Source organism: Gopherus evgoodei, chromosome 7 (assembly GCF_007399415.2).
Source record: "Gopherus evgoodei ecotype Sinaloan lineage chromosome 7, rGopEvg1_v1.p, whole genome shotgun sequence".
Taxonomy (NCBI): domain Eukaryota; kingdom Metazoa; phylum Chordata; order Testudines; family Testudinidae; genus Gopherus; species Gopherus evgoodei.
The window spans coordinates 104,534,174-104,556,625 of record NC_044328.1 but is presented as its reverse complement, the minus strand read 5'-3'; the positions used below and the strand labels follow the sequence as shown (position 1 = coordinate 104,556,625).

At 36.9% G+C, this 22,452-nt stretch overlaps 1 protein-coding gene across 5 annotated transcripts in view; it reads left to right on the top strand.

Annotated features, from left to right (window-relative positions):
* Nucleotides 1-22,452, top strand: part of ERC2 (ELKS/RAB6-interacting/CAST family member 2) — an 840,807-nt gene that overhangs the window by 633,618 nt on the left and 184,737 nt on the right. For all 5 annotated transcript variants that reach the window (XM_030570319.1, XM_030570317.1, XM_030570316.1 and 2 more), the window contains one exon: nucleotides 8,646-8,780. In XM_030570319.1, the coding sequence (XP_030426179.1) occupies nucleotides 8,646-8,780 (135 nt within the window). The remainder of the gene's footprint in view (nucleotides 1-8,645; nucleotides 8,781-22,452) is intronic.

Below are 22,452 nucleotides of genomic sequence, written 5' to 3'. Positions count from 1 at the left end.
TAAGGCCCGAGGTGGAATGATGTATTGGCTTATTTGTTATTTTATTATTATTAACTATGTCTAAGAAGCAAGGCTTATTGTGTTCCTTTCTTTGTTGCCATAATATCACATATAATTTTAAATGAAGCTGCACATTTAGAAATTTAGATCAATCCTTTTTTGTTTTAGAATTTGAAGATATAATATACATTACTAAAATGATACCTAGATATCCAGGATTTTGCATTTGAGAAAACACTCTCTTGGAGTTGTCATAGATTTAATGGTCAGAAGGGACCATTATCTTCATCTAGTCTGAACTATGGAATAGAACACACCAAAGAACCTCACCCAGTAATTTTTTGCAATAAACCCATAACTTCTGTTTGAGCTATTGTTTATCTTCTAAAAAGATATCCAGTCTTGACTTAAAGACTGCATGTGTTGGACTAGTTTTTTATTTGTGGAATTATAGAATAAAGTGGGAGTTAGTAAAATGAAGATAGGACAATATTTGATACTGTGGCATCATTTACAAAATATATAGAGCAAGTATGTAAAGATATATTAGACACAAAACATACTAGCTTTTGGCTACTGGAATAATTGGCAGTTGTAATTGTGTGTTAAGACCCTATCCTGCTCTATTTAAAACAGTTTGAGAGGAGAATTTAAATATTACATATTCAAAAACTGGCCTTTAATAGCTATGAAATAATAGTTACAAAGCCACAAGTGGTGCAGACTTGAAGTTGACACATTTTAAACACCCACATGTACTGAACTATACAGGTTCTAAGATTAAGATACTCCAATTTTTTAAACTAAAACTGCAGATTCTGATGTACTATAGTGTCACAAGCTAAATAGAAAACATTTAGCAATCGCTTGGATGGGAAATCTTCAAGTAAATTTTAGATGCTGCAGGATGTGATGGTACTGCCAAGTCAGTAGGTGGCACTCTTCCCTCTAAGTCAGTACTTAACCAATGTTCCAGCATGTTGTCTTGGGACACTGTGCTGTTGGAGGTGCTGTCTTTCAGCTAAACCTAGGCCCTAAACACGTGGTCAATAAAAATCCAGTAGTATTTTTTGCAAGTGTAGGTATGAAGCCCTGAGGTATCTGCATAAATTGCAATCTGATTAATGAATTTCTTTGTGGAATAAAAATATACCTGACATTTCAAAGCTTACCAAACATTAAAAGAGTTTGCAAGTGAAACAGCCAGCAGTAACATACAGAGTATTAAGCAACAAAGAGTTCTGTGGTACCTTATAGACTAACAGATTATTGGAGCATAAGCTTTCATGGGTGAATACCCACTTCGTCAGATGCAAGGGGTACAGAGTATTGTGCTTTTTAGAAATGGCTGGAAAAGATTGTTATATCCCTCTACTATATTTCCTGACTGTTTACTTTTTCCCAAAAAGGACTTCTATTTATAAAATGTTTTAAAGATCCAAAAAGATCTCATTCTTAAATTGTAAGAAATATCCTAAGGAAAATAGAGTTTAGTACAGAAGCACTGTATTTTTTAATGGTAGCTCAAGTGAAACAAAAATTTAATCTTTAAGTGTTCATATTAACTTATTACTGCAGAGGACTAACCAACCAAAACATATTTTACCAGAATTTGGTGCCATTTTTAAGAGGCCAGTTAAAAGCAAGGTTTTTTAAAAAAGGTTTAGGGTGTCTGATCAAAACATGATATTTTTTCATCTCTGTTTCACACTTCTTACTACTTTGCTCCCAGTGTAGACAAATTAAAGGAAACTTCCTTTAGCATTCACAGTTGCTTTGTGCATATTTTTACTGCAATACGGCATTCACAAAAAAGAAACATTAGAAGTGGTTTATTTATATTTCAGCACCAAATTAGAAAGATTACATCATTCATTTACAGTTCTTATCCCAGGACACTTCTAATCCCCAGCACCTCATTATAGGAGACACTTTTAGGATTGCATATATCATCTTGTTTAGCTTTTGCATTCTTTTATGGGATACAGTTGAAAGGTAGGAAATTTAAGGCTGTTCATCGATAAGAAAATAAACTAATAAAATCTTAGGAGCTTCCCCAAAGGGGAAAGATATTACAGTATTTACAGTAACTGGGTTATTATTTGTCCGTTTGTTCTCCAACTTTTTCACCCTCATGAAAAAGGCCTGCCTTCTTGAGTATAAATGCAAATAATCTACCAATAATTCAGAGAGAGTTGATCCTCTGGTAAAATTAGAAGAAACTCCTGCATAAGTACACACAGTCATATTATTCTCTCCCCTTATCCAGTGTGGAGGAAGCGGAATGGCTCTAATTGTACAGAAAACATTCAGTGCTATGCTGATGAGAAAGATACTGACACACAATCTCTTCCCCTCTTCTTATTAAGTTTAGAACATAAACAAATGAGTGCACAGCTACAGGTCAGCACAAAATCTTTCTATATTCTGTTTCTAGTAAACACACAGATTTAAGATACCTGCAGCCATTCCAAGTTATTAAATGATTCCGGACATTTAATGAAAATACATATAATCTTTTCCTTCCATGTATTAGGAATGTTCTATTACACTTTTGTTAGGCAGAAAATGTGGGTACACTACTGCAAATCCTTTCTTAGCACAGGATAATGATTGAGAGGTGTCAACTCACATTGAATGTTTTGTGATGCACTGGAAGTAGAATGTTGATAGGGAAAATAGAGGTCTAAAAAGAGTCAGGTGCCAGTATGGAATAAGCAGGTATGAAAATATTTTCTGACACCAATGATGGAGATAGTTTTAGGATGGAAAAGTTCTGTCACAAATGTATCTCACCCACCTGTCTTAGCAGTGCTGAACTTTCAACTTCATCATCCAAGAAAGCCTGCTCAATATGTCTCTGGTATGTGAATTTGTTTTACATGTCCATTGTGTATGCTTTATAGCGGGAACCATCTAACACTTGTAGCACAGGTATAATCTAGAGCTGCTTGTCTTGGTTTAAAATGTCAGCTGTTCACTCTCCTTTCTCTACCTGTTGTCTTGTGCCTACATTGTTATCCTTGTTGACTGACACACACACACACACAAAAATTGACTCCTAGTTTCCACACTGCACTACTGGAGATAACAACACTATTTCCTATTCCAAATATACATCATAGTAGTAAGTTGTAACTCAGTTATTAAATGTCTTTTTTCGAGGTATACAGTGTTGTTGCAGCCCAGGATATTAGAGAAAGCAGATGGTTGAGGTAATATATTGTATTGGACTAACATCTGTTGGTGAGAGAGACAAGCTTTTGTCAGTGTAGAATAACAGGATATAACATCCTCTCTGCAGCTTTACACACCTTACAAGGTGGCTCGGGTGAGTATCAGGCATGGAGCACCATCAAATATCAGTATGGCACCTGTGCAAGTCATGCTGCCATTGCTTCAGATACAGAGAAGGCCCAAAGATAAGACTGGAACCCATTTCCATTATTTAGCAGGAAGTCTAATCCAAATGCAAGAGCAGTTGTAAATGAAGACCCTCTACAGGCCTTAGACCACTGTCGTATTTAGAGGTTTCCTTTCCTATACCTCTTCCTCTTGAAACAAGAGTCTGGATGTAGGTTCATTTATTGCAGTAATTAACTTAAAGATGCAACAAATATCAAGGATATGTTTTTAATTAGTATTTTGTTCAATTTCAGTTTTTAGGTATTTATTTTAGTGCACAAAAGGAGGGGCAAAAGACAGAAAATTAATTGTACTCCCATTTCTGACATTCACAGAAGCTTTACCACAAAACCTGTCTAAATTTTGGGTACCGCTGGGCCACTCCATAGATTTTTCTTTGAGATAAGTTTGCTGGTAGTAGCTTTCACATTTTCCACCTTCATAAGTGCTCTGTTCTTTGTAGCCTTGAGTGGCTGCTCTTGTGAAGCCAATGGGTGCATGTTCAACTGTTGCTCCCTTTTGCCACCCTCCATTACTTCATATTTTCTCCTAAACAACAGGCCACCTCACTCTTCCTCCATCTCACCTGCTCCCTTTGCATTACTTATACTGATTTTCAGTATAGCTGATCAAACATTTTCCATTGGAATGTTTTTGATCTAAAAATACTGATATGTTGAAGTCAAAACATTATAGACTCATAGACTCTAGGACTGGAAGGGACCTCGAGAGGTCATCGAGTCCAGTCCCCTGCCCTCATGGCAAGACCAAATACTGTCTAGACCATCCCTAATAGACATTTATCTAACCTACTCTTAAATAGCTCCAGAGATGGAGATTCCACAACTTCCCTAGGCAATCTATTCCAGTGTTTAACTACCCTGACAGTTTGGAACTTTTTCCTAATGTCCAACCTAAATCTCCCTTGCTGCAGTTTAAGCCCATTGCTTCTTGTTCTATCAGTGGAGGCTAAGGTGAACAAGTTTTCTCCCTCCTCCTGATGACACCCTTTTAGATACCTGAAAACTGCTATCATGTCCCCTCTCAGTCTTCTCTTTTCCAAAATAAACAAACCCATTCTGTGAAAACATGTTGATTTCAACATTTCATGTTGAAATTTTTTTTTATGGGGTTTTTATTATTTTTTTTATGTTATACAATTTTTATATTTATAAAATGAATTTAAAATATAAAATAAAATAAAAATACAAAATAAAATATTAACATTTTAAAAGTCAAAATTAAAACAAAATGTTTTGATTGATCCAAAACAAAATTTTGCATAAAAAAATTCTTATGGGGAATTTCTGCATTTGACATTTGTTCTATTAAGTACAAAACCAATTTAGAAATCACATAGTTTCGCACAAAATTGAAACTTTGATTCCCAACCAGCTCTGGTATTCAGTCATTTTTGCTGTTCATTCTTCCATTGTTTTAAAAGGAAATGGAAGATCATCTCTTTTGAAACAAAATGGAAAATACGGCTTTGTCAGGGACTTAGCATGTAGCAATGTATTTGATTACAAGGATGGGGCATTGTTCCAATTACTCTTCCACCTGTCCTTTGGAGGAATTAATTATGTGAAACACTGAGATGATCCTTTTTTGAACATTTTGTTGCTCCTGAAATACTATAAAAATATTGATAGTGGCTAAATATTTGCCAAGTGTTTTCCAATAGGTATTATGCATCTTACCTCTGGCTGCTCCTGGCTGCCTGTGGATGTTTTGTGGTATTTCACTTGAGGTAACAGAGTTCATCTACAGGGGGACCTATCTCCTCTCCCCCTTATCACAACCCAGTGAACACAATCCTACTGGGGAGCTCTGCTGTAGTATATGTTTTTATAGTAAGTGCAGGTATGACATCTCTTTTTTCAATGATCCCTGTAATTCACAATGTCCCCATACTGTGCCTTTCTACAGCAAAATAATTATTTATTTTACAAACCTCTTGCTTTTCTAGCTTAAAAAAATTGCAAAATTTGGTCAATTTAATGGCATTAATTTTCATATTTAAGAATGAAATGTTTCCAAACAAAAAGAAGAGTAGTACTTGTGGCACCTTAGAGACTAACAAATTTATTTGAGCATAAGCTTTGTGGGCTACAGTCACTTCATCAGATGCAATACAGTTGGAAGATATAGATATATACACACACACAGAGAACATGAAACAATGGGTGTTACCATACATACTCTAATGAGAGTGATCAATTAAGGTGAGCTATTCCCAGCAGGAGAGAAAAAAACTTTTTGTAGTGGTAATCAAAATGGTCCATTTGCAGCAGTTGACAAGAAACTGTGAGGAACAGTGTGTGTGGGGGAAATAAACATGGGGAAATAATTTTACTTTGTGTAATGACCCATCCACTCCCAGTCTTTATTCAAGCCTAATTTAATGGTGTTCATTTTGCAAATTTTAATTCCAATTCAACAGTCTCTCGTTGGAGTCTGTTTTTAAAATTCTTTTGTTATAATATTGTGACTTTTAGGTCTGTAATTGAATGACCAGGGAGATTAAAGTGTTCTCTGACTGTTTTTTGAATGTTATAATTCTTGACGTCTGATTTGTGTCCATTTGTTCTTTTATATAGAGACTGTCCCGTTTGGCCAATGTACATGGCAGAAGGACATTGCTGGCACATGATGGCATGTATCACATTGGTAGATGTGCAGGTCAATGAGCCTCTGATAGTGTGGCTCATGTGATTAGGTCCTATGATGGTGTCCCCTGAATAGATATGTGGAGAGAGTTGGCAATGGGCTTTGTTGCAAGGATGGTTCTTGGGTTAGTGTTTTTGTTGTGTGGTCTGGTGAGTATTTGCTTCAGGTCTGTAAGCAAGGACTGGTATGTCTCCCAAGATCTGGGAGAGTAATGGATCTTCCTTCAGGATAGGTTGTAGATCCTTGATGATGCACTGGAGAGGTTTTAGTTGGAGGCTGAAGGTAACGGCTAGTGGCATTCTGTTATTTTCTTTGTCGGGTCTGTCCTGTAGTAGGTGACTTCTGGGTACTCTTCTGGCTCTGTCAATCTGTTTCTTCACTTCAGAAGGTGAATATTGTAGTTGTAAGAACACTTGATAGAGACCTTGTAGGCGTTTGTCTCTGTCTGAGGGATTGGAGCAAATGCAATTGTATTGTAGAGCTTGGCTGTAGACAACGGATGATGTGGTGTGGTCTGGATGAAAGCTGGAAGCATGTGGGTAAGTACAGTGGTCAGTAAGTTTCCTATATAAGGTGGCGTTTATGTGACCATTGCTTATTAGCGCTGTAGTGTCCAAGAAGTGGATCTCTTCTGTGGATTTGTCCAGGCTGAGGTTGATGGTGGGGTGGAAATTGTTGAAATCATAGTGGAATTCCTCAAGGAATTCTTTTCCATGGGTCCAGATGATGAAGATGTCATCAGTGTAGCACAAGTAGAGCAGGGGCATTAGGGGATGAGAGCTGAGGAAATGTTGTTCTAAGTCAGCCATAAAAATGTTGTCATACTGTGGGACCATGCATGTCCCATAGCAGTGCCACTGATTTGAAGGTATATATTGTCCCCAAATGTGCAATAGTTATGGGTGAGGACGAAGTCACAAAGTTCTTCCACCAGGTTTGCCATGACATTATTAGAGATACTATTCCTGATGGCTTGTAGTCCATCTTTGTGTGGAATGTTGGTGTAGAGAGCTTCTACATCCATAGTGGCTAGGATGGTGTTTTCAGGAAGATCACCAATGGATTGTAGTTTCCTCAGGAAGTCAGTGGTGTCTCAAAGACAGCTAGGAGTGCTGGTAGTGTAGGGCCTGAGGAGGGAGTCTACATAGCCAGACAGTCCTGCTGTCAGGGTTCCAAACAGTATTTCAACTCAAGTTTGTATTGGATTGTTTAATACTAAAACTACATGGGTGCAGATTCCTATTATACTATTCTGACATCTAAATTATATTAATTGCAACCTCATCTAATTGCTCCAACAAACTCTGCGTAAGGACTTTGAAAACAACTGAATTTTGTTCATGGGTTTGTCAGGTGCAGGTAGGTAATCTTTTGGTTCTAGCCCACAAAAGCTTATGCCCAAAAAATTTGTTAGTCTCTAAGGTGCCACAAGGACTCCTGGTTGTTTTTTTCTCGATTACAACGTATCAAGCATCGCTGAAATTATTTTAAATAATGACTACTGACAGTAGTATGTATTCTGTCCAGTTATAAGTGTTTGCATGATTGGGAAATTACATAATACAAATATTTTAGTGTGACCCAGCAAGGTCTGGATTGCTGAGCTCTGAGTGTCACATGATATGAAAAAAATGTAATAGCGATCATAGGCAGCGTCTTATTTATTACCACCTGGCGGCGACTATATTTTATTACCTCTAGAAGTCAATAACTGAAATGTCAAATCTTTTCAGTTGTTTTCTTAACCTGAATCTGGTTAAAACTTATTCTCACTGATTAACATGCTGTGCCTGTATGTGTATTATACAATCTTCAGATTCTTATGCCTCATTGTTTTAACAGAAACAACTTCACAATTAAACCCTGAAAATAAGCGAAAATAGGCTTTCACCATAACCGCTCATCATTGTTACTGTGAATGCTAATGTAATTGCTAGTATGCATGAAAACTTATATTCCTTTTAATCTGATCTTGCAATTATTCAGTAAAACTTAACACATTGAAAAAGAAATAGCCAGGAACTCATATTTTACAATAGTAAACACAAAAGTATTGGGCAAAATTTTGCTCTCTGTTACACTCCTAAAACCCAATGAATTTACTGGGCCAGATTCCGCACTCTGTGATCCCATTTGTGTAGAAATTAGTGTGATTGCATGGGGCATTAATTGGCACCATATTTGGCTCAGTGACTTTAGTGGGGTTGGAGAGGTATCAGTAGAAACAAAGACTGTCCCACTGTATTTTCTTTCTTTCCTTAATTAGGCCCCAGTCCTGCATTTGTCTTCTGCTGGCAGACCCTTGGCTTGAGCGCTTAGAATTTGACTTATGATTACATTTTTAGATTTTGGAATGAAAGGAGAACTGTAGGTTCCATACTGTAGATCCTGCCGCAACTGTATTTGATCGATATGTTCCAGCACTTAACAACATAAGAGTGGCCATACTGGGTTAGACCAAAGGTCCATCTAGCCGAGTATCTTGTCTTTTGAAATAGCCAATGCCAGGTGCTTCAAAGGGAATGAACAGACTAGGCAATCAATGGAATTGTCTCCCTTTCTCTGTTCAGACACAGAACAGAATGAAACTGATGGCAGACAACTATGATGATGACCATCATCACTTCCACCACCACCACCACCACCACCATCACCGGTCTCCTGGGAGGACCCAGCACTCGAATCACCGACCGTCTCCAGATCAGGTCAGTCACCTCCTTTCTTACCTTCACACTTACCCTTTTACCATTCTGAAATTTCAAGATAAAATAAATCTTCCAAAGAAATAATAAACAATATAAGTGATACACTTTTTGAACTGAAACTAATAGCTTTGGAATTTATTTTCATCACTCAGGAAATCTAAATATTTTCCTTTCTCTTTCTGTTTGTCTTATAATATTTTTCTTCCCTCTCTTCCTTTTTCTTTTGCTTTAAGCTTTTAAGCAGAGTCACGATTCAACTGTTTAAATAGAAAGTTGCTGAAGAGCTGTTTAATTACTGTAACTTCACTATTAGGTACTTGCTTTTTGGAATAACTGCTATTCAAAGACTTGGTCAACATTTCCATTATGAGCTTGTGTTTAGTTGTTCCTAAACTGGCCATGAAAATATCTTTGAATTTAAACCATTCATTGGCAAATATTGCATTAACTCAGTTTTGGTTGTCTTTAGTAAACAAAATGTAAATGTTTTGGGATATACTTTAGAGTGATTTTCAAAAATGACTAGTGATTCCGGAGAGCCTCAATCACTGAGTGCCCAGCTTGAAACATCTTCAAGAGACCTTTGTTTCAGAGTAACTATCCTCTGACAATTGGGACCCATTAGTGTGTGTCAGTTTGCATACCCCAAAACTGAGCCAACACCTAAATCACTAATCACTTCTCCAAATATCAGAACTTGTTCATTATAAACAAAACTTGCATATTTTTATTTAAAAATGATATTAAAATGTTAATATTTTTACAAAAGGTGAAAAAATAATGTAAATCAAAATTACTCACATGTGATTCCATTTTAATTTTACATTAGCACAATTTCTAGGACAGTGTGCCTCACCTTGCCTATAATTTTAATACATAATATAATGTGATTTTATTGTCACCGCAAAAATTTATCTTTAGGAGGGTTTTTTTTATGCTGCTTCTGCAATTAATGTTGCTATAAATAGGCAAATAATTGGTAAGTGTCAAATGTTCAGCCTCCGTAATCTTGGATTTTAGCAATCTGCATAAAGTGGATACTATGACATTAAACTTTATGATTTTGTTGTGTTTAAGATGGATGTGTTTTCAAACAGAAACTAAGAGCTTTTTGTTTTCTGAAATGCTAAGGCCTTGATCCTGCAAAGACTCAATCTAATGTATCACTTTCTGTATATGAATACTTCCATTGGAATTAATAGGACTATGCATGTGCATAAAGTTATGTACATGCTAAAGTCTTTGCAGGATTTGGGACTTTGAAGTGAACTTCTGAGAAATTTATTGAAAAGTTCTAAACAGTTTGCAGAATACTTGGGTTTAAAATCACTTGTCTATTTTAGCCCCTGTTTTTATATTACAGTATTATTACCAAATTATATTTTACCCTAACTATGTGAAACTATAAGGATTACAAGTTTTATTTCTTTCCCTTTATATTGTGTTATTGAAATATTTTTTTTTCTTTTTTGCTATCTGCAAAATCTTTTCTTTCTTATTTTCTTTTACCTCTGGTTCCCTTCCTCCCCCCTTTTCTCCTTTCCTCACCTCTAATTAGAAAAGCTACCTCAGTGGGGTGGGATTGATGAGAGCCAGAGAACCAACACGGCAAAACTCAGCAGCATCTCTTATTGTGCTTCTGGATGTCAGTTTTTAGATGAGATGGTTTGTGAAATATTCAGTATGTTGGAAAAGAATAATACAACACTTTGTTCTATTATATTTTAGACACTTGATGGCCCTCTGTCTTCCCCTGATGAGACTATACTTAGAAGTAGGATGAATTGATTAGGATATTTTTGATGCAATATCTTCACATATGATAGTGCCCTCTTGTCTGCTCGTAGGATGGTTATTTCACTACTCCTGCACCAGACAGTTGCTCCTAAGTGATTATGTGACATACTCAGGGACTAGTTTTCCAAACCATTTACCAAGCAGTAAATAAATATTGCTACCTCCAAGGGAGCAAGAAGGAAGCAGGGGAGGGAGGAATTGTGACTCACAGTGCCACCCGGTTACATCTCTGTTGGTGGCAGCTTACACAGGACACCAACCTTTGCTCAGGACAGTGCTTAGTCACAATAAGACTTGATAAGAGCACAGCCCACACTGGTAGTGCTGCAATTTTGTAGGTTGCACAATATGACTGCAGGTCAAAAGCTGCATTATAAAGAAGTCTCACACACTTTATATTCAGTAAAAAATATGAGGTCTTTAAAAATAAATATTTAAAATTGGAGACAAAGATTTTGTAAGATTTTTCTACAGACACACTGGTGCTAAAGAATTAACATGTCCCTACCAAAATGTTATTTCAATGCTACATTTTGGGGAGTCTGATAAGAGCCTGAACGCTTTCATTGATTCCCTTCTGCAGAACACCAAAACAGTGACATACTTATTAGAAAAAAAGAACAGGAGTTCATGTGGCACCTTAGAGACTAACAGAATTTATTTGAGCATAAGCTTTTGTGGGCTACAGCTCACTTCACCGGATGCATAGAATGGAACATATATATATATATATATATATATATATATATATATATATATATATATATATATATATATATATATATATATATATATATATATATATATATATATAATATATATATATATATATATATATATATCTCCTTACTATATGTTCCATATATATACACACACACATATACAGAGAACATGAAAAGGTGGGAGTTGCCCTACCAACTCTAAGAGGCTAATTAATTAAGAAAAAAAGCTTTTTGTAGTGATAATCAAGACAGCCCATTTCAGACAGTTTGACAAGAAGGTGTGAGGATACTTAACATGGGGAAATAGATTCAATGTGTGTAATGGCTCAGTTGGTATGAAAGAAGGACGCAGGTGCTGCTCAGAGGAGGAGGTGGGCAAAGCAATAGTATGTTCAGACTAGGAAGAAGCGGGTAGGAGTTGAAGAGCATGATGAAGTCATCAGCAACAGGAGGAAGGGTCTGGGAACAGCTAGACAGAAGAGCACAGAAGAAAATTCATAGGAGAAGGGCACAGGGTCTCTATAGCAGGAGGAGGAAGAGAGCCTGATTCTGATCTCACAATTTTATTGACAATATGGTGTTACGCCTGATTTACACTAGTGTATGAGAATGCAAAATCTATTCCAAGAACATTTCGTAGTTCATTTGTTTTGGCAGGCAAATTAAATAATTGTATGAAAAAATTGTGTGGTTTGTAAAAACAACCATGAAATATACAAATGTTAAGAAATTGAGCATTTTCAGTCAGTGTGGATGGTAGTATTGTCAATAGTGACAGACAATGAAGGGGAAGAGGTGAGAGGAAAGGTAAGGAGTTCAGTTTGGACCATGTTAAGCTTAAGTCAATAGTGAAACATATCGGAAGAGAGAGGCTGAGATGCAGTATTGGACTGAGGGATTCTGATCAGATATAGAAAGGTAGATTTGTGAGACATATATGGAGACAGTAATTGAAGCCATATGAGCAGAAGAGTTTGCACAAAGAAAGGATGTAAAAGAAGAAGAGGAGAAGGCAAGGATGGAACCCTACGGTCCTCCCATGGAGATGAGAGATGCTGAAGAAACAGCCAGAGAGAGATAGGAGAACTAGCAGAGACTGGAAGAATGAAAGCCCGGGGAAGAGAATAAGATATCATGAAGTACATTGATCAGCAATGTAAAGAAAGCAGAGAAGTCCATGAGGATGAACCTGGAGTAGAAGCCTTAAGATTTGGCTGAGAAGAAAGTACTTGGAGCCTTAATGTGAGAGATTTCAGTTCAGAGAGTGAAAACCAGAATGGAGCGGTGTCCAAATGGAACTTAGGTCAGTGATGGTAGATGACACATTGATTGACTTTGGATATGAAGGGAAACTGGGCTTTATTGGAGAGCCAGGTGGGGCTGAGGTGTTTGAGGATAGAGCAGAACATGTTTGTGAGAGGAATGAACCCAAAGAGAATGAGAAACTGAAGAGGATTTACAGATGAGTCATTAGAGAAGCGGGAAGAAGGAACAGAGAAGAGAGCGTATGAGCAGTAAAAAAAGTCATTATGTTGGTATAGTGGAGGCTGGAGAAGGACTGAGAAGGAGAAATAGGTGGCAGGTAGGTGATGATGAAGGAAATCAAGAGTTGGTCATAGAGAACTTGGACAGTGAGAGGTGAGAAAAATAAGCCATATTTGGTGAAGAGAAGATTGAGGAAGTGGCCATTTGAGTGAATGGGAGAGTTGATCCAGAGTTCTATGTCAAGAGGAAGTAACAGTAAGAGTAAAATTCATTGACTGAAGCATCAGAGTGGAAGGTGAAATCACCCAAGGTGAAAGTTGCGGGATGTTAGATGAAGAAGAGGGAAAGCCAGGGTCAAAATCAAAGCAGGTGGATGGAGAGTAGGTGATGACAGCTGCATGCAGAGGGAGAGAATGAGTGAGAATGGAGGGAGTTGTAAACAGCAGGAACAGGAGAGTAGTAGCCTGATGCCACTATCTGATATTTGGAATGAAAGGTACGAGAAGGAGAGGCCAAAAAAGAGCAGCTGCTGAGGCAGAACTGTGGCATAGAAATAGAAATTCTGGTTTCTGTGGATAGGAAGAGATGGAAGGAAGGCAAGATGAGGAGGTTGTGCATAGCAGTCATCTCTCTTTGGGTGAGACGTATATCACAGTGAGCAAGAGAAGGAGCACAGGAAGGTAATGAAGGTGCAGATGGGTATAAAGTTTGAAGGGGCAGCCACTGGAATAGAGATGGTGTCAGGGATGATTGTGGGATTTGAGAAGCTGGTGTCCGGGCAAATTATGTCAGAGGGAAGGAGGGGAATTGACAGAGGATGCAGAAGTGAGATATGGACTTGCAGTTGTGTGTGAGCAGGGGACAGAGATTAGGGTAGAGTGGGTGAACTTGGAGCAGTAAAAGGGAAGTGAAGAAGGGATGTGTGGTAGAGATGACAGGAAGTAAGGGGGAGGACTGAGTCAGAAAAAAGGTATGATGAGAATGGTAGGACTCTAATGAGAGAAGATTATGCAGTCAAGGAGCAGAAGAACAGGAGGTAACAATAAAATGGAGGGTGAATATATCAACAGACCAGTAAGAAAACAAACTGATGGTACATCAGTTAAACCACGGCAGTTGGTTAATTATGCATCAAGCAAATGAATAGATACATAAGCTAATCATTGTCAAAAGAATCTCCAACAGAACATCATGCTAGCTATGAATGTGAGAGAACTAATCATAGCCCATGCTTACATTTTTCGAATTATGAATCATTTTCTCTGTCTGTGATCTGTTATTGTTTGCCATTCCATGCAGTACTCTTTGTTATTACAGTTTGATTGTCATGTGGTTTTATTATGCAAACCTTTATTTCCCATTCACAACAGTATATTGCATACAAAATTCAGGATATGTGGTTTTTGGTGACCATGATCCAACATGCTGGTAGTGGTGTGAAACCACAGAATAAACTGGAAAAATAAACATGCAAATGGTCAGGGGATACTTTTAATTTTATGAGAAAAAAAAGATGGTGCACAATGTATCACATGTGCCACTTAACGGGGACTGCTAGTTACCCTTTCAAGGTTGTCTATCAATTTTGAAGACTAAGCAGAAATTCCAAAAGATAAGGCATAACTTCTAGACAGAAAAAAAGATATTTGAAATACACACAGCATTAACTTTGAAAAATATGTTTGTCTATGTTGTATTGAGTTGATATTGATGATTTTGAATGTTGCTAGTTTTATACATGTATTTTTATATATAGACATATCTTTCTGGAAAACTTTGATATTATTATATATGGCATATATGAAAAAGTGTGTGCTTGCGCTTGCATGAGAGAGTAAGATTTTCTACCCCTCAGCATAGATTTGGGAGAGCAAGGCCCTCTCCACCCTTTATGTATGTCTGTGTGTGCATATACTTACTATACAGAGAGAGGGTGTGTTATCAATCTATATGTAGATAACATATATACACACCTTGGAGACGAATAAACACGCTCATATTTTTCACATGATGCTGTTTGCTAAGGCTATACTTTACATATTATATTTACATTATAGATGCTATGTCAGGGCAAGATTGAGACTTTTCAGCTCACCCTGAGTAAGGAGCAGCATGTGGGTGTGCTGCCCCAGAAGTAACTCCGGGTAGGAATTGTGACTCCTGGAAAAGGAGATGACTTCTTTACTGGGTGTAGCATACTCCTCCTCTTCAGCCTGATCAAATCCACTGACTGAGGTGTTAAGGGAGAATAGCTAAGACTCTACCTGCTCCCTGCCCCTCTTCCCCTCACCTTCTGCCTATCTGTTTGGGAGAGAAGGAAGTAAAGGCACACAGCCCAGTTTAGCCTCATATGTCTGCATAGGGAATAGGGATATTCTTACTCTCCCATACTCCCCTGTGTGAGTGTGTGTGTCAGACACAATATGTACATACATGATTGTTGTACCTCTGGTTTTTATATAAACTCTCTCATATTTATTGGTATTGAGTAAGTTCAATAAAGTAAAATAAATACACCTCAGAACCACATTTGTAATTTTCAGGTCTTTCATCCAGAATTGGCTGTTAACCAACAAATTAAATCTGCAACTTTGTGTTTAGATTCTTTGATTCTTTCCCTTCAGCTTGTACTTGAGAGTTGGCAACTTACTTGAATTCCACCTGGAAACTTATTGGCAGTCAGTGCAGATCCTGGAGCATTGACGTAATCTGCTCCCAAAGTGAAATTCTCCTTAATAAGCATTCAGAGCTAGCTTCAGTTTCCAAGTGGCTGTAACATAGGTAGCCCCATGTACAGTGCATTACAGACCTCCAGGAAGCTTTTTCTTGAGAGACTCTCCTCCTCCCAACACTTGGTAGTCTAGAGGAAGGTGCTTTAGACCAGCAGACCGAGGTCTAGTCCTAGATCTTCCATTGGGTGCTGATAATATTTCTGTCTGCTTCACAACCCTCATTAACTAAGGCATCACATCCCTGCCTTAGAGGGAGGCAACTGTCATTCATCAATTTTACAGTTAATGTAATAGAGGGACTGTACCAGCTCATTTCAAGCTAAACTGGGAATAGAACACAGGTTTCTATCATTACAGACCCAATTTTCATCCACTCTGCCACATTGCCTTTCAGAAGGAATGTGATATTCTTTCTCTACTGATAGTCTGCTCCCAGAGCCAGGAACAAAACCTAAAAAATCTGTTCTTTGTTAGTGTTGCTAATACCAAGCATTAAAAAATTATTACTCTGACCCACACAAAATCATGAGATTTAAAAAAGTAATATTTTGGGTGTTTTTTCTTTGCCTTCTGGTTTTAGGGCCTTTAGGATATACATTGGCCATGTTTTCATGATTTTCTCTGCAGCCACGAGGATTACAAATGTACCTTATTAAAAGGAAATCTGAGATCCTCTCATAATCACAGGATTCGAGGAGCTAGGGCTTTAAAAAGAAAACAAACCACCAAATATGGTGAGAGGTGCTTTTCTCTTACCTAACTCTTACCCTTCTTCTAAGTATATGGATGGAGATGTAAAAAAACCAGGTTCAATATTGCAAATTTATGGAAAAACAGGAGGTTAGCCAAGAGTCTTATTTTAGACATTGTTTTAGCTTTTTAATGTATCAAGTGAGTATGGTAATTTGAAAAGTATAAAATAGAAGCTGTGAATCAAAAACCCAAATTAAATTAGGTCTGGTTTTGGTTTGTGACTGTAAAATAAAAACATGATCGAGAGTTTGCCACAATCAAAACCAAAACTTTCTAAACTCATCAGTGTGTAAAACTAAATTTTTTACATATCACAAAAACAATAGAAATTGGGCTGATAAGGAAAGCACCAACTCAACTTCTAATATAAGAAGGAGCTACTGTGGTATAGCAGTTTAGTGCATAGCCTTGGGAGCCAGTGTCAAGGGGCTCCAGACACTGACACATTGTTTGACTTTGAGAAAACATTAAACTACAGTACATCTAAACCATTGATACAACTTTAACATGGATTCTGTATAATAATAATAGTAATAATAAATTAATACCACACAGTGCTGGTGTTAATTAATTAATGCCGAAATGCACTTTGAGATGCAAAGATGAAAGGTGCTAGAGTGAAGTGCAAAGTGATGGTAAAAATAATTTCAGATTTTACAGTATTTCCCCTTACTTTCACAAGTTGCTGGGCACATGCACTTTAGGGCCATTATGGTGTGAATAACTTCCAGTTCATGTGGTCATAGTAGCGAGGAAAATAGAACATTGCTCAGATGAAGCAGTCAATCCTATCTATTTTACAAATATTTTATTTTAAAAATATTATGATTTTTAAAATATATTTTACCCTAATTAAGATAAATACAATTAAAACTTTTATCATGGTCAGCAGCATGTAGTACACAGTTGTCATGGTTATTTTTTGTTCCAGGCATGGAGGAAAACTGGAAAATCACTATGTGGCAGCTGTTAGCTAATGCTGACCTTTTGGTGGCAGCCATTGTATTTCTCATTTTCTTTATACAGTCAAAAGTCAAAACTTAAGCATTGACTGAGTAACTAACTGAAGTCAATGAGATTAGTCATGTGCTTAAAATTAAACATGTGCTTACATGCCTTCCTGACTCAAGGTCTTAATGATGACTTCATACTGCAGATCAGAGAACCTGCAGAGAACTATTCTTGCCTTTAATATTTACATAGCCACTAATACCTACTTAATTCCAAAAAGGGGACTGGACCGACCGTTCATCCAAACTTCTTTGGACTTTGAGGAAGTTTGGATTTGGTTTCATACTGAAGTTTCACAGTACATCTTTTATATATTGTAATAGCCCAGATGAAAACCCTATATCCAAAAAGCCGTGAACTTTCTGATCTGGATCTCTGTTTTGAAGCTCAGGCTCATCCCTTGTTTATTCTAATTTGACAATGCTGCATTTATATTCATATCACAGTGTCTAGTAAGCTCTTCAATCAAGTAAAACCCTATGTAAATGGGAAATATGTATTACTGTTGTTATCCCTAGCCTTATATTTATAATCATTACAGCAATATGAATTTTCACATGCCTTTTAATCATATTAAAGTTGCACTTTTTCTGGCAGATAAATTGGAGTGCAGAGGTTAGGTTTTACTGTCTGTTACCTCCAGAAGATGGATTCTGTATATTGAAATGTTATACCCATCCTTTGCTTAGAAAAATAAATTTATTTTATGTTTTGAGGTTTAATGAATGTGATATAAATGTATACATAATGTCCTGCATGTATATTTATATATATCTATATTTATATGTCAACTTTGTGGAGTCTTTTCCACATATGGAAGAATTTCTTGAGATCATGTTTAGCTGTAGAAACTTCTCCCCATCACTTCCCAGGAGTGTGTGTATTAGGATATACAGTACTTATATATAGAGGTTTACATTTATCTTACATTGCTTAGTAGAAGAATTAACTGCCACCATCACAGCCTAAAGCAGCTGAAAGAGGCAAAAAAAAATTCCATTCTGTAATTTACAGTAACTTGATAACAAAAATTGCATATCTGATACTTTTAATGTTGGTTATTTACATGAGATAGCATGTCATAGGCTTTCATTAAAAAGGAGTTCATATATTCTTGCACTGCAAATCTGATTTCATGGACCACTTTTAGGAAGCTTTGGATTTCTGCTTCATCTAGTGACAAAGCTTTAAAACACATAAGTACATGGTGAAACATCTTATTCATATTATTGTTAGTAAGGGAGTGATAAAGTCAGTGGTCACATTGTACTTATTGTATTTAGGTACATCTTAAGTATATACAAATAGGCAAATTATGGGACTTATTTTAAGGTCCTCCTTATAACTTGCTGACTCATTATTAATTGTGACAACTTTTGTCATGAACAGATTTGAAAATATATCTGTGAGTCCAGTAGGTAAAGCTAAAGGAATTTTTAAGATGTATTCAACTTTCTGAGTATAAAAAAGACCCCCATAATATGAAGCTCACAAAGCTCTATTCACCAGAGATGCAAATGAATCTTCACAGCCAGTCTCTTCCTATTTTCTAGTTACAGGCTCAGTCCTGCATGTCATTCGTGCACAGAACTCTCACTTAAATCAACTGCCGTTCTATATGCGGAAAGCTTGTGGGATTGGGCTCTAAGATATATTTGACCTTACAAGTTTCTTATAAGTGACTAACAGATAAAACATTCTCAGAGCTGTTATAAATATTTAAGATTTCCTGAGTTTAAAAGGTGTAATTTAAAGACCTTTTATTAAAAAGCAAGTAAATGTGTACATCAAAGGAAATAGAAATAGCTTTGAGGGAATTAATATATGTAAGTATCGTTGTTTGCAATGTCTCAAGGCTTGTAGTTACATGTTTAATGAACCATCACTAGCCACACACAATAAGGAGATATGACTGTAAATCAGCCTTTAGAAAGCTAGTTCGAGAGATGAGCGGGTTATCACCACATTCACTTATCTCACATTACAACGTTAATTCTTTGCATGCATGCAACATGAAAGGGAGCTGTGATGAGCCTTTGCAAGTAGGATCTTCTGTTGTAGTAAGAAAGTCAGAACAGCTTAACTCATCTGCTGAGCTTCAGTTCATCTGCAAATTTGACACCATCAGCTCAGGATTAAACAAAGACTGTGAATGGCTTGCCAATTACAAAACCAGTTTCTCCTCCCTTGGTTTTCACATCTCAACTGCTAGAACAGGGCCTCATCCTCCCTGACTGAACTACCTCATTATCTCTAGCTTGCCTGCATATATATACCTGCCCCTGGAAATTTCCACTACATGCATCTGACGAAGTGGGTATTCACCCACGAAAGCTCATGCTCCAAAACGTCTGTTAGTCTATAAGGTGCCACAAGACTCTTTGCTGCTTTAACTCATCTGGGTTCTTCTGTTATCTGTGTTGTGAAAGCATTTATCTAAAATGAGATTTTATCCCTGCTAGTATTTTAGAATTGTTTTATTTTAGATAAAGAATCTTGTAAAGATACTAGAATGTTGTTAATGAAAAAAATACCTTTGTCATAAACAGATAGCTAAGGGTTAATGTCTCTTTCACCTGAAAAAAAAGTAACCTGAAGCAGCAACAGAGGACCAATCAGGAAACAGGATTTTTTCAACTCTGGGTGGAGGGAAGTTTGTGTGTGAGTCCTTTGTTCTTGGTTCTTCTGTCTGCCTGTATGCTCTCTCAGCTATAGGAGTGATTTCTATTTCCTGCTTTCTAATCTTCTGTTTCCAAGTTGTGAGTACAAAGATCAGATAGTGATTTCTATATATTTTTTTTGTATTTACATAGGTATAGTTGCTGGAGTGCTTTAAATTGTATTCTTTTTGAATAAGGCTGTTTATTCATATTTCTTTTAAGCAATTGACCCTGTATTTGTCACCTTAATACAGAGAGACCATTTTTATGTATTTTTCTTTCTTTTTATATAAAGCTTTCTTTTTAAGACCTGTTGGAGTTTTTCTTTAGTGGGAAACCCCAGGGAATTGAGTCTGTACTCACCAGGGAATTGGTGGGAGGAAGAAGTCAGGGGAAAATCTGTGTGTGTTAGATTTACTAGCCTGACTTTGCATTCCCTCTGGGTGAGGGGGAAAGAGAAATTAGCTCGGGGTAATTTTGTTCTCCAGGACTGGGAACGGGGAGGGTGGAGTCCCTCTGTTTAGATTCACGGAGCTTGCTTCTGTCTCTCTCACCAGGCGCACCTCGAGGGGGGAAGGGAAAAGGTTTATTTCCCTTTGTTGTGAGACTCAAGGGAGTTGGGTCTTGGGGTCCCCAGGGAAGGTTTGGGGGGACCAGAGTGCCCCAAAACACTCTAAATTTTTGGGTGGTGGCAGCTTTACCAGGTCCAAGCTGGTAACTAAGCTTGGAGGTTTTCATGCTAACCCCCATATTTTGGATGCTAAGGTCTAAATCTGGGACTAGGTTTTGACAACCTTGTTTGCACTTTTATAGCTTCATGAAGGGATTTCTTGGCTCTCTTTTGAAAGGGACACCTAAGGCCTGATTTACTCTTGCTCTGCCTTTTTTTTGTAGCTGTTTATACCAATGAACTATGGAGCGAGTGAAAAATGCTACCATATCATAATGAGAATGTTTTACATTCAATGTGCGCTCCCTTGTGTTCAGGAGTACCCAATGTGCACGGCAACAGTCATTTGGGCTCATAATTTTCAGTCACCTGATGTGTTACAAAATTCACATACATATTACTTTAGCCATGACTAACATGATACCCCTTTTCTAATCCCTTTTTCAGTAGAGTTCCATTCATCTAAGATTCAACTACCACAGTTTTACTGTTGATAGATAGACCTTAAAAATCTGGAAGCTGAGAGATATGGTTGTGAAATCTATTTTTAGATACACTTCAATATTATAACAGATATATTTTGTACAAGCTCATCAAGCATAACAAGTTAAGGGCCTAACCAGGGAACACTGAAGTCAGTTTTGAAGTTTTGCCATTAATTTCAGTAGGTACTAGATCAGAATCATTAGGCCATCATAACAGCATTAGACAGATCTCAACGGCCAGCAGTGTTGTGATAAAGCCAAGTTAAATGATTTATACATAGATTATCAAAACATACTTGGCATGCAATCATTAGCCATTTTTAGTAAATAACACTTCAAAAATAAAGATATATGTTGGATTTGGATGCCATTAATCTGTAATACGAGCTGGTATATTTTCAGCATTTTAAAATGTATAAACCAACTGAAATATCAAGGTTTGAAAAGCAGCTAATGTATACACATACATTAGTCAAAAATTGTTTGATTATGGTTTATTGTTTGAAAGACCCATAGATTAATGACTCTCTATGGTACACACTGACAAGAGAGACTAACACTTTTTCTGGTGCAAGTCTCTGATAGTAATGACTGTTGGGCATTTTAAAATTTCAATTTGCAACATAATACATCAAGAATGTGTTGACTGGCAATATACCTCAGTGTGCTTCAAAGAATCACAGACTCATTTTTGCACTGACTTATCTGTCTTCATTGAATTATCAAACTGTAGTTTATGGTAGAATATTTTTTTTTCAAAATCAATGAACACTGTCATCCTGATTCTTCAATATCTTGAACTTTGGGTAATCATTTATATCTAAGCAAAGGAATTACAAGATGAGTGTAAAGTGCTACTGTTTTGATTTGGTACCATTTTACACCACTTTGCACAAGCATAAATGATTACAGAAGGTGTAATATAGTACAGAATCAGTCCTCACATTTTTAACACAAACCATTGTGATTAGGTATTACAAGGATGTGAAAAATAACATCTTGCATATAATTTGTGTGGACAATGGTGAATAGGTCCTTTTAATATCCCTTAATGAGCCCTATCCTCTATGTAGTTGTGTTAAATTTACCACAGCCAAGATTTACAATTATTTTAACAATGTGATTGTCACTTTAGTGTAATCCTAAGAAACTGATAAAAAGAGTGCACAAGAGCAAAGGCAAAAATTTTAGATCTTAAACCATCAGGATATTGGAGATAGATTAAGGTACCATAGGGAGGAGGCTCCACTGAGACAGATAATGGACAAATATTTTCAGCTCTTGTCTGAACCACATTCTAGCACCAAATGTTTTTAGGTCAGTCAATCACTATTATCCATAGAAGCCATAATTTAAT